Source organism: Mastomys coucha, unplaced genomic scaffold, assembly GCF_008632895.1.
Source record: "Mastomys coucha isolate ucsf_1 unplaced genomic scaffold, UCSF_Mcou_1 pScaffold23, whole genome shotgun sequence".
NCBI lineage: Eukaryota > Metazoa > Chordata > Mammalia > Rodentia > Muridae > Mastomys > Mastomys coucha.
The window spans coordinates 63,364,285-63,381,085 of record NW_022196906.1 but is presented as its reverse complement, the minus strand read 5'-3'; the positions used below and the strand labels follow the sequence as shown (position 1 = coordinate 63,381,085).

Below are 16,801 nucleotides of genomic sequence, written 5' to 3'. Positions count from 1 at the left end.
GCCACGTGGTGGAAGGAGAGAAATGACTACAGCAAGCTGGCCTCTGACTGCCACATGATTGCATGGGCATCCACCACCCACAGTAATTCATGATTAAAAACAGAATACAAGTTGAGGGGATAGCTCAATGGTTAAGGGTACTCTTACAGAGGACTGGTGTCCAGTTCCCAACACATCCAGTGTCTGGCAACAGATGACTCCAGTTGTGTAACTCATAACTCCAGATGTAGGGGACCCAATACCTTCTTACAGGCTCCATGGGCATCTAAACATATACATGTGTGTACATACATACTAACACAGGTACACATCCATACATAGAAATAAAATAAAAATTAAAGGGATAGAGCTGAGTTATGTGACCTTTAAGAGAGGTATATAAATATGGGGACATCTCCACATCTCTCCCCAGGACACCCTCAGTCTTCTCAGGAGGTAAGGAGCATCTATCTGTGTGAGGATGTGCCTGCACATGCGCCTCCCCCGTTTTCTAAATTCCAAGCCTTCCATTGCCAGTTTGAGATCTCTTGGCAGAACCTTCGAGTGTTCTCAGTAACAGATGCCTGGAGGAGAGGGAGCTAGGAGTTCTGAAACAGAGCAATTCACCAAGTCAGCGAGGCAGCTGTTCGGCTCTGTCACTGTGTACACCACTTCACCAAGAGTGTTTAGGAAACAGATCATTCTGGAATCCATACCACCTATTCAAAATGCAGGCCCTTTCTGTTCCACCCATCTTCTTTGATTTTCTCCGTGTTGTTTGTTTTCTGCCATGAGTCTCCGCAATCTGTTTATGTTGTGTATGCACGTGCCTATGCATGTGTACATGTGTGTGTGTGTTCTGTGTATTTTTCCCTCTCCAGATAGGCTGCATTATCCCCAAGTGACCCAAAATCTTAACCTTTAATTCCCATGACCACATAATGTGGGGTTCACTCTCCCCCCTCTCCTTCTTCCTCCGTTTCCTTCCCCTCCTCCTCCCTCTGCTGTCTTACTGATGAGCTCTTAGGCTTCTGCAGGGAAGGGGCCTTTCATTTAAAAGAATTTCCTTGAGAAGTTGGTGGGGCCTGTGGAAAGGCTGATCAGGGAAAGAGGAAAGACCACCATCATGACTCCTCAGACTACAGCCTATGCAAACCTTGGTCCACTTTCAACCTTCTTTCCAAGTACTCAGAGAGGTACTGTGGCTAGCAGAGAACTGGTCTGCTTATGAAAGAGCTACTCCCTACCCTCTAGCCAGCTCTTTGATGGTGGGCAAATCCTCCCATCCTAATTCGTACTCAATATCCATCATCATTTAAAGAACATAATGGTTCAGGTGAGTCGAACCTTTTTATATAAGGACATAATGTTGTCATCTGCATGGACTATGTTCACAACTGAATTATTAAAACTGAATTGGTAAAAGGAAACAAAACTCTTAGTATTGTAAATAAGTTAAGAATCTTGTATTGGGCTGTATACATAGCCATAATGGGGTATATGTGTCACAAAGGTCATTGGCTAGACACCCCTGGAAAAGGGATCTGGTTCGGTGACAAGACTAGTGGTAGTGGACACAAACTGATTATTTGTAAGCAAATGGAGGTGTGGTTAGGACAGATCCCTAGCTCAAATGGGGATTCGGGACCTTCAGTCTGCAGTTTGACTTCAGATCCTAGAAGTACCCATTTCTCTCTTTTAACATTTGTAAGAGCTTTATTTACTTGTATTTTATGTTTATTAGTATTTTGTTCCCATGCATGTTTGTACACCATGTGTATATAGTGTGTCCACAGGCTAGAAAAAGGCATCAGCTCCCTGGAACTGGAGTTACAGATAGTTGTGAGCGGACATGAATGCTGGGAATCAACCATGGGTTCTCTGGAAGGTCAGGCAGTGTTCTGAGCCATCTCTCCAGCCACAGCATCCCCATTTCTGAGATGCTTCTTGGTGATGCTCATGCTTGCAAGGCTGAGTACCACACCAAGAACAACTGACCCAAGGAAGTTTTCACCCCTAATGCTCTATCCCAGTGAGGCAATGAGCCATCAAAACCATTTGATTCTGACCATAGGAAAAAGTTCTACAAAGAGCTACGGGGGGTGGGGATGGGGTGGGGTGGAGCTTTGATCTTCCCTCCCAGGTTTTCTCTTGTCCTATCTTCCAAGTCACTTATCTGCTAAGCTTTTGCCCTCTGATACCTGAAGATTTGAACCCAGTCTGAAATTCTACTTATCAGAAAGCAAAAGCTCATGCCAACCCATAGTATTAAGGGAGACTTAATAAAGACAGGGGGAAGGCTCACTGCAGGTCATACCTGCCACACAAGCATGGAGACAAGCAGTACCAGGTGGAGAGACAGGTCAGTGGTTAAGGGCACTTGCTGATCTTCCAAAGGGCCTGAGGTCAGTTTCCAGAACCCACTCTAGGTCCAAGGGATCCAATGCCTTTTGCTCTCTTCTGGTATCCACAGACATTGCACTCATGCGAACATACACAGTTAAGATAATCAAATTTAAATTAACAACAGTAATAGTAATAATAATAAATCTTTTAAAAATAATGTGAAGACTAAAGTTGACCTTTGGCCTCCACATGCACATCCACACACACCGAAAAGCACAAACACATGTGCACACCCCTATACAAGCATGCACAAACACAAGCTGTATGAAAGGAATTCAAAGAAACAGGACCAGACTGATGTCTTTCAGCCCCGTTCCTTCTGAACACTTACACTCTGTCAAACCCCCATGCACTGGATGAACTAAAAGCAAGCAAACATTAAACAGGCTTATGCTAGACTAAAGACTACAATTTAAATTAACTTAAAATTGGTTTTGGGCCGGGCAGTGGTGGCGCCTGCCTTTAATCCCAGCACTTGGGAAGCAGAAGCAGGTGGATTTCTGAGTTCGAGGCCAGCCTGGTCTACAGAGTAAGTTCCAGGACAGCCAGAACTACACAGAGAAACCCTGACTCGAAAAACGAAAAAAAAAAATTGGTTTTGGCCACTTTGGATATTGTCAACTGGAATGAGTCTCAGATATGGGTTCATTCCTAAAAGTTCTAAAGTCTTCCTACATTTCCCAATAACTGGACATATCTGTGTATGTCTGAGTCAAGTTTCAACAAATAATATCATGCTGCCTATTTTCATAAATAAAATTTTATTTCAATGAAGCCATGAAATTTGCTTCATTTGCTTATAGATTGCCTACACTGTTTTCTCTCTACAATGATGGTAGTCAGTAATTACTATGGAAATTACATAAGTTGCAAAGCCTAAAGAACTGACTCTCCAGCTAAGAAAAACTTCATAAACCCAACTTCAATAATTGAAAAGAAATATCAGAGATTTAAGCCTTGACATGCGACATATTAATCACAAAATCCAAACAACTAACATAAAAATTAATTCACAAATTTGCTGGCCCCAAGCCCTGCCCAACAGTGTCAAAATATATTCCTTTTCCTAGGCTCTCAGTGGGGTCTTCAGACATAAAATAATGATGCTTTGCCATTCGCTCAGCTGCTTCACAAACTTTTGAGGGGCCTATTTCATCTAAAAGCCACAATCAATTTAAGTACTGGAAATTTATACACAGTCTGTATCCACTAAGAAGTAAGAGGGAAGCCCATAGTAATCATGAACTCCTGCATACAATTTGAGTCACATAAAAACAACATATGAGGAAAGGGGTGAATGGGATCTTTAGGAGCCATAAGTCTGCAGCTGGCAGATAAAATGGCATCACTGATAATCACATTCAATTGTCACTAATGTTAATATATGTCGGCAACAGTGGAGTGCCGCGCGCCAGAGGTTAGCTTTACGGCCCATGTGCAGATGTTTGCAGTTCTGCATCTCTGCCATAACCCCATGGGGTGGCATTTTCATGTGCTCTGCATGAATTTATGGCCAGAGAGCCATAAATGTTACAGTCCCTCAAACCTTTTGGCTTGTGGAGATTGTCACAGTGCTTGTAAAGTAGAGAGGCACAGATGTCTTCTGTTTGCAAGCCATTTCTAGGCCAGCTTGGGGGTTACAGACTATACCAGCCTCCGAAGCACTGGTTATCCATCTCATCAAAGCCACTCTGGTCTACAGTCCCACCACTGACTTCCTTACTTTCAAATCTGCAGCATTGCCAAAGCTCCAATGAACCAGGCTCCAGGCCAGGCTCCAGGGCTTCGGGAGTGGGGCAGACCCAGGCTGTGTGTACACTTGGACAGGGTTAGTTTCAGAACAGAGCTAGTGACCAGACACATGAGCGGAAGGCAAAGACAAGAGCTTGTTGGGAGTTTTCTTGTAGAGCTCATGTCTAAACAATGTTTTAAAAGCTCAGAACAAGACACCTAAACAATGAAAGGGGTACCTATCTATACCTGTATGTACCTGTAACTTGTATGTACATGGATGTGCATGTATGCTGATATGTGTGTTTTCTTGTAGGTGTGGTCATATGTGTATATGGTTGTATTTGCATATATATGTCCATGGGCACCTATTTCATATGTGTGTATATGTGTGAGACCATATTTGTGGGTGGTTGTATGTGCATAAGTATCTTTATCTGTATTTATGTTTTCCCTCTGTATATACATACATGTATATGTGTGTTTGTGTATGTGTGTCTGTCCATGGATACCTATATGTGTCTGTGGGTACATGTGCATATATGTGTATGTTTGCATGTGTAAGTCCATGGGTAGTTATCTATGTTTGTATCTCTGTGTATACATATGCTGATCATGCTAGTTGGTTATGCAAGAAAGAAGAATGCCACATTATTGAGAAAACAAACTACTTGTTCCAGAAGGTGCCTGAAGTTTAGTGTTGGGGAAGCACAAAGTGGCAGGGCCAGGGGAACAGACTGTGCAGTATGGAAAGAACACAGGCTTGGGAGAAAGGCAGATCTTGGTTAAAGTCTGGCTCTATCATCTACCAGAAGTGGGGCCTTAGAAATCTGCCAAGTCCCCACAAAGTTCCTGGTCCTCATTAGTAAAGTGTGCCTTGGAAGGTCAACATGACTACAGAGTGGGGGCATGGCAGGATCCTGATAGCACCAGGGGTGGGAACTGGTAGATCAGCAATAACACTGGCAAAGACTGTACTAGAGAAAAGTGGTTTCTTGCTATTGTTTGAGAATTCTCTCTATGGCTCCTTCCACGAGTACTGAATGGCTCATTTATGTCATTATGAGATTTCAAGGCACAGCACAACCTTTCCCACCTCACTTCTGTGTCACCATCGGGCAGGTGAACCGGGGACAAGCACAGCTGACTCTGCTCCACTGAGAGAGCCACCAGGATAGCTCCTTCCTAGGCTCTCCACCACACAGAAACCACACATGCTGTTCACATCACCTGCCCTCAGCAGGTGAGGCAGGGGCACACTGTCCCTGGGAGGGAAGCGAAACCCACTTGTGTCACACTGAGAAGCACACAACAGATGCCAAACCTCCTTCAAGAAATGTGATTCAGTGTTGCAAACAGCAGAAGGAAGACTTCGAGAATGTTCGGCTATCAGGAGTGCCCCTGCTTTCTCTAGGATGGAATGAATGCCCCTAAGGACTGTGCATAAACTGATCCCCAAGTCTGGGAAATGATCTCCAGATCTGTCCTCTTTTCAGATGAGAGAAAAATCACACACACACACACACACACACACACATACACACAACACACACATACACACTGCACACTTGCATGCACATACATGTGTGTATGTAAATACACATACACACAGAGGAAAAGGAAATGTCACATCTATAAGTGGACAATCTGGCACAAAGTGAAAGTCACCTTTCTGCTGCATGAATTCACAGGTCATCTTTGGGGCTCTCTGCTGAACAGTTTCCACACAATAGCCTGTGGAACCCCCAAAATATGTAATGAAGATCCCAAATGAAAGGTTGTCATTGGTCAAGAAATTCTCCTTGAAATGTTTCAAAGACCCTTCTTTGTGGTAGAGGGCAGATCCATCCAGTGGCAGCCAAACACATCCCTGCAAGCTCGAGAGTATGGATTGCATCGCTGGGGATCTCTGCAGTCCACCCACCAAAGATAGGCAGGGTGCTGCGGAATGTCAGTTACATGTTGGTGGAGAACATGGCTTTCCAAAGGAGGGTGGCAAACTGTTCCCTTTCACCATACCAACAGCCGTTCAGGTACAAATACAATCATGCATGTGCCATGCAGTGGCAACCTTTAGTCTCACAGCTTGGTGGCTGGGGTTTATTCCACTCCAAGGCCCCATGTCTAAGTATCAGGGGATCAGGGAGGCTGATCCCAGCCTCTTCTCCAGTGGACTTCTCCCCATTGAAAAGCTGATCCCTCCTTGACCTTCAGAAAGAGACAGAAGGCTATTAAGGGTTTTGCTCTGAAATGAGGGAAGAGGGAGAGAGCTGAACTAGGAGGCCTACCTTGGTTAGTGGCTAACTCTTTCACATTGATGAGGTACGCCAAGCAAATATCCTTAAGAACTTTATATTTTTCTTTAGGGGAACAGGTAAGCTGGTGCATGTGTGCGGTACACATATACATATACATGCACACACACACATACCTATACACAGGTGCTTGTATGCGTGCAGAAGCCAGAGGTCAGTTTGCTTGTCTTTCTTAGTCACGATCCACTGGATATCTTTGAAACAGTCTTTCGCTGAACCTGGAACTCACTGATTAGGCAAGACTGCCTGGCCAGCTCCAGGGATCCTCCTATTTCTGCCTCCCCGGTGCTGGGATTACAAGTGAGTGCCTGGCTTGCCCAGCTTTACTGATGTGTCTGCTCAGGAAACAATTCACACATGTATGGTAAGTACTTGATTGCCTGAGTCTTCTCCCCAGCCCTGGGGCTTCGTATTTTCCAACTTCTTCTTGAAGGTGTTGGGATAGACTAAAGGGTCCCAGGCCTTCATGTTCTCTTCAGGTTTATTCAGTAGAGCTAAACAAAAGTGACCCAGTTGCTAATCTGGTGTCCTTTGAGGAACCTTAAAATACATCCCAGACTGCAGGGTAGAATCCTGGAAATCCTACTAGTTGGTGATTTTTGGATCAAGGGTTGAAAACTGTAAAAATAAATAAAAATGGACTCACTGTGCGACCTGGAAACGTGTGGCCACTGGCTTATTATCATCTGCTTAAACCAAGCTGTTCTACAAGTCGGCAGTAGGTTAGGTAATTCTGGGCTGGGTCTGAACAGGTCACCATGGGTCTCAATCTCTTACCCCAGAAGGTTATAGCAGCTGTAACCCTGTATGCTGAAGAGATGTCTGAGCTCTGGATAAAGCAGGGGAGAACGCAGTTAGTTGATGAGAGTCCCAGGTCAGGAATCCACAGCTACCTTGCATGTCATCTCACCCTTGCTTGATACCTTTTCTATCTAAACCCCACTCCGAGAGATAACCACCTCCATCCACAGTCATCTGTGAGTTCAAGAACAAGAAGGCTCCGTGGTTATCTCCCTGTCCCTGCCATTACTCAAAACCACCAGTTTACATTTATGCTGCTTTTCCTCCTGTAAACTCCCAAGGTAACATCTGCTTCAGAGACAGATGTTTGCCCCAGAACGTTCACCCATTCGCTCTTCTGCTCACTGATGCTTTTCTGGTTAACATCTAACTATCCTACTCATTAGTTCTTAATAATACTTTTTTGCATCCAAGCCATGCCAAAGATGCGCTCTTCAGAGCTCTGCCATTATTGTCGCTTCTGGTGCTGTTGAATTAGCGCTGCTGAATAAAGGGAAAGTAAAAATAAGCCCCTCGAAAGAAGGCCGCTGCGTGTCAGAGCTCTGTCTTTGCAAACTGAAACAAGCTGAAATCAATTAAAAGTGTGTGTTGAGAGAATGCTTCTCAGCTGCCTAATTGTGCCACCTCTGCTTCGGGGCCAAAGTTTGACTCTCTGCCAAATTGCCATCAAAAATGGGCAGCCATCAGCCACTGCTGCACTGCAACTGTGGGAGTCTGAATAATGAAGGAAGCCCAGTGCATTCTGGGGCCTGGTACACAGACTCCACTTCCCAGAAGCACTCCTCAACTGTCTGGCTCTACCAAGACACTCGAGGGTCTTCAGTGATAAGGGCATTGTGACTCTGGGACTTTTTTATCCCACCTGGGGTGACTTCAGTCCGACCACTTTAACAGATTACCTACAGGAAACATCTGCCCTAGGCTCTCTAGTCACCCACCAGCAACTTCTCACACCAAGAATTAAGTCAAGAAATGCAGAATCTACTTTCCAGTGGTACACAGAATAGCTAACTATTTTATGTCCACTCATCATTGGTGACTTAAGTACTGTTTCAAAAGCCACCATAAATAGGAAAGATTATGTTTTATCTCCTCTGACTAGTTCTACAGCTCCCCAGGTTATGTGTCGGGAACACTCTCAAAAACTGCTTTTTAAGATTTATTTTTGTTTATGTGTTGGTGTGGCCATGTGAGTTCAGATGCCTATGGAGGCTGGAAGAGGGCTTTAGAGCTCCTGGAGCTGGAGGTTCAGGTGGTTGTGAGCCACCCAACTTGGGCGCTGGGGAGGGAACTCAGGTCATCTGGAAGAGCCGCAAACACTTTTAACCACTGACTTGTCTCTTCAGCCTCTGAACACTTGTTTAGAAAATAACTCTAACTGATGTTTTAAGAGGCCAATGCCACTGTCAAAACAGTTGAAGAAACCAAAATATAAACAAAACTAAAGTTGATTTATCTGTTAAGAAATACATATACATATATATATATATTTTTTTTTTTTCTTCAAGGAACATGGGCCAGCACAACATACTGTTTGGAGATTAGGAGAAAGGATGCTTAATAAATCATCACCGATGGGTTCCATGGTTACAACAAAGATATAGTCACCATATTATTTACCTTTGTGTAACCATCCCCTACAGGAAAAAAAAATAATTATAAGAATCATGGTCATTAGCAAGTATAAAACTCACATATGAGGCTTATGACATTGTCAAATATGAAAAAAAATGGAATTTATGTCAAATCCAGAAAGTGTTGAGAGTGTGGAATCCTCTGCACCCTGCCTTTCTCAGGCCCCATGAACTCCCATGCCAGTCTAGAGCATGTTCTTGTTTTTTTTTATAGCAGGGTCTCCCTTTCTGCCTAAGCAGCTGCCTCTTGGCGAACACGGCTTTATCAAGTATAAATCAGATATGCTACTCTGAAATCTAAGCCCACAAAGAATGTGCCCCATAACACTCCATAAAAATGAAACATAGAAACACTGCATTACTGCTGCCAAAAGCAATAGAAAAAAATGTGAATGAAAACGATTGCTGGGCGTGTCTTCTATGAGATTTCATGTAAATAGACCTCCTCTAGTATTTGACTCTCTACCATGGGACAGGGCTTACATGTTGCAAATTGAAATAAGAGGATCACTTGTGAGGAAATTAAAATGTGATGAACCGCCCTGGGTGTTGTTGGCACTGTGGAAAAAAAAAATGGTGAGGACTAACCACAGTCAAAACCTCATTGTCCTTCAGTCAATAGATTCCCTCTGATGCTTAGAAGCAGTGTGCCAAGAGAACCCTGAGGAGAATGGAGGCTCTCATGCCCCCCTCTTTAAATGAACCTTGGGGAGTCTAGGGTAGTGCATGGGTAAATCACACAAGTACAGACCAAGCACGACACTCTCTCTCCCAGCCTTTTATTTCACACCCTGACCTCTGACACCCTTTATGGTCATCCCTGACTGTGTCTGCCCTCAGCAATCCCCTATCATGCTCCTGCTACTCTCCTCTGCTCCTGAGTTACTCTAGTCGGACTGAATGACCCCCTCGTATTTCATATGACTAAAGCCACAATACTCAAGTTTCCCCCAAAGGGTAAAGAGAACACAGACAAACAACACTATCTTCCATCTTTGGTGCTTTTCTTAAAACAGAAAGAAGGAGACACAGTACCTTTCCTGTGACTGTGTTCCCTTCCACATGATGGGTCAGGGGCCACAGACATCATCTTGAATTCAGAGCACCAGCACTTTTCAAGGTCATCAGCAAGAAAAGTGAGAAATAGCTGGTTCAAGACCCTAGAATTTTATCTCCTAGGCCTGAAGAAGCAGGTAACAGAACTTCTGGGAACCTTTGTTTGTTTTTTTGGGTTTTTTTTGAGACAGCGTTTCTCTGTATAGCCCTGGCTGTCCTGGGACTCACTCTGTAGACCAGGCTGGCCTCGAATTCAGAAATCCGTCTGCCTCTGCCTCCCAAGTGCTGGGATTAAAGGCATATGCCACCACACCCGGCCCTTCTGGGAACTTTTTTGAGAGGTTACTAGGAATGGCAGGTAGATGCTGAAGCAATTTAGCAATTGTGATAGCAATGTGTTTACCAAAAATAAGTTTGATAAGCAATTTATTAAGACAATGTAAACATCTTTTAAAAGCCTCATATCATGGACCAGAAGAGCCTTCAGTAATATGCCCTAATAATTCTGAAAGACTTATTTTTATGCGTGTGTATGTTTGCCACATGTATATGGGTTTGCACAGGGGCCAAAAGAGAGTGTCAGATGTCCTGGACTTGGACTTATGAAGGGTCATTAGCCACACAAGGTAGGCTCTAGTCACTAAACTCAGGTTATCTAGAAGAGCAGCAAATGCTCTTATGCACTGAGCCATCAACTCCCAGTACTAATTATTTTAAGTGAAGCTGTATATAAGCCCAGTGATACAAATTCTGCATTATAAAAGAGATCACATTAAATATGGCCAATGGCCACCTATATAAAGTTACTTTGTAAATATCAACCCAGACTGAGGGATTGGCTGGGCAACAAACTCAAGTCCCAATTTCACAAAGAAGGGTATAAAATGGAACAAATGCTACGCAAGTATACAGAGATTTAAATCATCAACTAGATTTTAAATACTTTTCTTTTAAATGGCAAATTCCTTTCTATAAGCAAATCTTGTAAGGGATCCTGAAGGCAAATCAGATAACACAGAAACATGCATGTCTGAGATGGAGAAGCAAGGGTGAGCTACAACTCCCCCGCCTCACTTCTGGATGAAGCTCATAGGTGTCCTCAATAAGGTCCCAGTAGCCTTGGGGATACATACTATTTCCAAAAGTCAGGAAAACCACCAGTCTGGCCCATTCTTCCCATAGAATACTTGGGCCCCAGAATCATAAACTACATCCTGAAGGACCAGGATCATTGCTTGTGCTAGCTTGTGTGTGCGTGTGCGTGTGTCTAGAGCTTGATGTAAGGTGTTTTCCCCAGTTGTTCTCTATTTTTAAACCTGAGTTACCCACTGAACTTAAACCTCATGAATTCAGCAGGACAGACTGGCCAATGATCTCTGCATTCCTAGGGTTGGGATCAGAGACAGAGGCCACAGCACAGCACAGGCTTTTGGTGGTAGTTGAGAATTCTGAACTCAGGCGCCCATGCTTGTGCAGCAAGCACTTAACTGACCTGAACCATCTCCTAAGCAGCCTTCCTATGTCTGTTAGAACTACCAAGAGAGGGAGAAAGAATGATGATAGCTTAGGGACCACAGGGGGAAAGTCCACAGTTGTTCACAAGTCAGAGGAGGAAGACCAGTAAGAGCTTGGCTCTTCTTGGCAATGATGAGGCTGAGGGTTTTCACATCAGGCAAATGAGGTCCCGTGGGGTTAGCAGCCTTACAGGGCCCATTCTCCTGTGGGACAGGCTACAGCCGTGCAATGACGGATGGCTTTCAGGAGGCTTTCTGTGGCTTTCAGGAATGGCTATGTATACCAGCGTCCCTTATGGAGATCCATACCCACTTGGGAGACTTGCCATTGGGTATATTCCATACGGGGTACTATAGAATAAGTATACATAGCCAAAGTGGTACAGGGTAAATCCAAGGACATTTTGTTCTTTACCAGAGACTGACAAGCAACAACTCACAGTCTACAAGAAATTGCTGAGTCTCACTTACAGGCATAGTGAAATTTTGGCAAAGAGAGCCAAACAGTGCTGGCAGCTATTTTAGACCTGCATATTTTAATACTGTGCGTCTATGTTTTTTCTTAACAAAATAGATGAAATTTTCTCATCCAACAACGTCCTTGTGAGAAAGGCTATGACCCCCACAGTCCAGAGATAGGGAAACTCAATCTTGCGGGTAGAGGGTAGGCCATCTGTCTTGCACCCAACCAAAGAGCTTCTATAGTCATAAAAACGCAGCCTCTGCTATTTAGGCCAAGTAGTTCAGAGTCATTACAGTCAGGTCTTGGCCCATCCCAGTAGAACACCTGGATAAGTGTGCACTGGGGACATATGACACGCAGGCTTACCTGAGGAACTTAGTCCATGACGGACTTAGATTCTCAGAACTTATTTACATCTTGGTCTGCGGTTTCCTCCCTAAGGGGATAGTAATTCAACAAGCATTTTACAGGAGAACTCACCCAACACATGTTCTTGCAAAGCCCTCTCCACAAAATAAAACTTAAAGCCACCCCATCTAAACAATCTTCCCCATTTATTCCTGTTTCCCCTTTCCTTTATTTTCTTTTCCCTTTGGAATGGAGTTTGAGCTGTGAGGCGGACACCCTTGGGGAAAAGTCCTATCTGCTTATGTCCAGAGTCTACAAAAGATACCCAGCCATGAAGAGGTAGCCCAGGGCAGGGCTTGGGTGATGGAAAGGACAAGGTTAGCCTGTGTACCTGGTTCCTAGAACTGTGGGTCTGTGCTAAGCCCTTGCCAACTCCCTGATGAGACTGGCCTATGAGTGAGGCCTCTTTGAAATAGCAGGGAGCTATTTTCTAAATCAGCTCATTAGGACTTGGATTTGAATATGCAGCAGATTCCCACAGTCACACTAAATGGCAATGGAATATGAAGTTCCTGAAGTACCCTCAGCACTTTCTCACAATCTCAAACAGTACAGAGACTGGTCTTCCATGACCGGTCCTACACTACTGCTTGATCTTGTCTTCTACCAACATCCTATATCCAAGTCACACTATATATGATTCTTTTCTTTGTTCCAGAATGTCTGTCTCTAGATGCCCCCTCAAATTTGAAAGTCTGTCCCTACCTTGGCAGAGGTCTGCCCAATACTCTCTTTGTAGGTTCTTCCAGGCCAGCCCTCACCCAGTGCAGGTTATTACTTGTGTCAAGCCAGGCCCTCCCCTCCTGGGCAGCAGGGTTGTTACCTAATTGATCTCTGGATCACCAAGCAAGTGAAGTGCTAGGCATGAGTCAAAAGCTCGGGTTGAAAAGGAGAGACTGATCTATTATTTTGTTCCTGGAAAGCAGATCGAGAAGAGTGGTAGGTGATCAGGCAAAGATGACAAGCCTATACTGGCGAAGTAGCTAGAAGCTGGAAGTGATCACAACCACTCTCTGTAGAGGAATGAAGAATTAGCAAGCTTATGTCAGCGACAACTATTCACTCATTAGTAGAATGAAGATTTACTTCAGACAAATGAGTCACCAGGATTTCTGAAAAACAACAAGGAGGGGGTGGTAGTGGTAACTATTATCTCTAAGTAGAAGGTGACATTGAGAATACAATTTGTCATTTCAAGGTTTTTTTTCTCTTATTCATTTTGTGAAGTGCTCAAGTTTTTGAAATTCAGAATGGACTAATAGACCCTCTCTTCTGCTGGAATGTGTCAGGTTGCTTAACCACCCCCAGTTAGGATCCACCAACTTAACTCAGCGATCTATAGTGGACCCAGACAGTCCTCTGAAAAGCAAGGACAAACACTGAAAGCACTCTGTGAATGCACAAGACACACTTCCCTTGTGCTCTCAGATTGGCTTCTTTGGTCCGACATTCTCTGTTGTAATATTCTTTTATTTAATAAATCCCGGCAGCGGGTTCTCTACCCGCCTCAATGTTTTAGGTTCTTGAATGAAGAACACACAGGCACAGCCTTTATATGTTGGTATGCCTTAAACAGCTCAATAGCTGGGCCAAGGACTGGAACTCAGCTCTTCAGCCTCATAGACTGGACCCAGGCAAGGATTTCTTTTCCCCCTTGACACCAAACAGAAGCATGAGGAGGTGATCCGAGCTAACCTTTACCCTACAAATGGGATACCCTAAGCATGTTTTAATAAACACTATTTGTTTTGCTAGCTTGAAGCAAGTTTAACCGCTCTTGATCACTATTATTGGAATGCCTGAGCCTTTCAAATACTAAGTACTATTTGAGAGCAATTGTTACTTTAACCATGAATTAAGATCATAAGTCTTTTGTTTAAAATGCGATTGTGTGTTCGGCTGAGCACTTCCAAAGGTTCAGGCCTTTAATTCCCTTGCAGGCAACTTATGCTTCGCTGAGATTTTTCATTTGCAAATTAGGTTCATTTATGGCAGAAAATGAAAAGTCATGATCAGACAGACCCAGAAATGGGGCCATCCTTTACCTAGAAGGAGCAATTAGCTGAAGTATCTGTGGGGAGATTTTATCATTCACGTATTGTCAATATTACCGAGTATCAGAGAATCCCTCTGAAAACCACAAGAACACAGCCATTAAAGTGCATCCTGGTGAACTCCTCCCTGCAGAGGTAGTGTCGTGGGTGTGGCCAGAGAGAGGCAAGTGGCCTGGTAGCCATCAGGCCAGGATAATGGTGATGGGTTTCCTTGGGTGTTCCTTCTGCTGGAAGGAGAATGGTCTCAAGTCCTGGCAGTTGGCATGCACTGCTCTGGCAGCAGATCCTGGTTTCCAGAACAAACATGGGCCTACGACATGGGCCACAAAGAGGTGACCGATAGCCCTCAGCTCCTGTCTTGTAGACTGTGACAAAGGGCACAGGGGCATCCAGAGCTGAGTGGCATATTCCCTGATGTTGCTCCTGAGGCCTTATGGCACTAAACCAAACCACCATCATTGCCAGGGCTGTGAGAAACAGCCAACCCCCTGGAGAGTGGAGAGACCATAGGTTTACGTCGGATCTCAGCAGTGTGTGGACTCTGCTCCAGGGATGCCTGCTTCTTTCTTGCTGCTTTGCTGTGGCCACAGTTGTCTGAGAAGTTGTTCTCATCCTTTTTAAAACGACAGCACAACTGACTGTGAAGGGCTGGACCAAGCTGCAAGGATGAGGGCCCTTCCAAAACACTTGTTGACAAAGCCAATGAGGACAAAGAGAAGATTGAGGAGATGTCCCTGATTCCTGTGTTGTCAGGTGGCTCGAGAACTTGACAAAGTGCCCTTGCGGAAGCAGCGTTGGTGGTAAAAATTCACGGTTGACCCGGGTCTCTGCGTCACCACACAGCGAAGCAAGCAGCTGCAGGCTAGGTATCTTCCATCCTCTCTTGACTCTAATTCTATCATTAATAATCACCACCTCACCCTCCAGCTGTTGGGGAACTTGCCATCTAAGGGCACCAGATTTACTATCCACATAGGAGCCAGGCCTGCTAATTCCCAACTGGGAAAATATGACAGGGTACAACTCCCTAGGCAGTATGCTGGCGGTGTGGTAATTAACCAGACTGAAAGTTGCACTCAGGTGTGGCCTTTTCTGCAGTCCCCAGATACCTGGAAGGCATCTATCAAATAACAGGCACTCGTTAAACATTTGCTGAATTCTTTAAAAGAGAAATGAACTTGGAGTGACAGGCATCCTGTTGACAATACCATACCCACATGGATTCCATGCAAGGCTCCTATTCACAATTTCCCAGGGAAAGGTTTGAGTTATTTTTCTGTATCATTGACCTATAGATGTAGTTGCCCCTGGAGATGTCTTCCAACTTCTCACCTAAAGGGCAATCTATATTTGTTCCCACTAAAGAACCTGGTGAGACACTAAAGGAGACACCAGTTTTCCTGAACTATTTAGTTATTTCATTCACCGTGTTTATTTTATTCTCTAAACAAATCAGGAAAGGCACGGGGAGAACAGAAAAGGAGGTTCATGTAAGTCTAACACTGCTGATCAAATCAATGTATAAAACATTTATCACCTACTTACTTTAAAAGTAACATGCAGGGGCCAAAACTTGGCTTGGTGTGTAAGATAGCATTCTTCACAAGGAGATCGAGTTCAAATCCCCAGCACCCAGGTAAAAAGCTGAGCATGAACCCTGTAACTCCAGGGTTTTGCGGGGGGTGGGGGCAGTGATGGAGGGGTAGCTGGGATTAGCTAACTTCTGTTGTAGCTCCAGGTTCAGTGAGAGACTGTCTTTAAAAGGCAAAGTGTGGTAAAGCAGACACCCAACATCCTCCTCTGACCTCAAAATGCACACACAGGCACGTGTACCCACACACAGGCACTTGTGCAAATGACATATAGACAGACAGAAACACACACACACACACACACACACACACACACACATAACCATACAACAATACAAAAAAAAAAGATTTTCTTCAACATCTGTATCATCTTCAGCTTTGAATGTTTTTAGTGAATTGAATCCAATTTTTGGTGGTAACTCCCCCAGGAAACACTCCTTTTAAACCTGTGTTTTGAGAAATGAAGTTAATGGACCAGAATGAGCTTATTGTGAAATACTCATCAACTCAGAAGATCAAGTTGAAGCCCTTCTACCCTTAGGTGAGTGAAACTTGATTGCTGGACACTGTCAGAGTAGCTAGCCAAAGGTCATCTTTCTAGTATTGAAGGAAGTTCTTAAAATAGTCCACTTGGCTTCCAACCGTTATCCATCACCATCCATAATTTAAAAAGAAGGAAACACCTCAGATACTAACTCAATAAAATCACCAGAAAAATTATAGGAACAGAATTCAAAAGAAATTCAGAAAGAATCTACTGTGCTCTCTGCCCACCAACACCTATTTAAGAAGTGGACAACCTTTAAATTATTCTATCCACTTGCCACAGCATTTGCTTATTGATGTTT

At 44.1% G+C, this 16,801-nt stretch overlaps 2 protein-coding genes across 3 annotated transcripts in view; both read right to left on the bottom strand.

The window, feature by feature from the left end:
- Rora (RAR related orphan receptor A) overlaps positions 1 to 16,801 on the bottom strand; it is a 737,605-nt gene that overhangs the window by 588,518 nt on the left and 132,286 nt on the right. The window lies entirely within an intron of this gene.
- On the bottom strand, positions 14,284 to 16,738 carry LOC116073827. The gene has a single exon (XM_031345978.1). It carries the CDS (start codon positions 15,508 to 15,510, stop codon positions 14,425 to 14,427), a length of 1,086 nt encoding a protein of 361 aa, XP_031201838.1. The 5' UTR covers positions 15,511 to 16,738; the 3' UTR covers positions 14,284 to 14,424.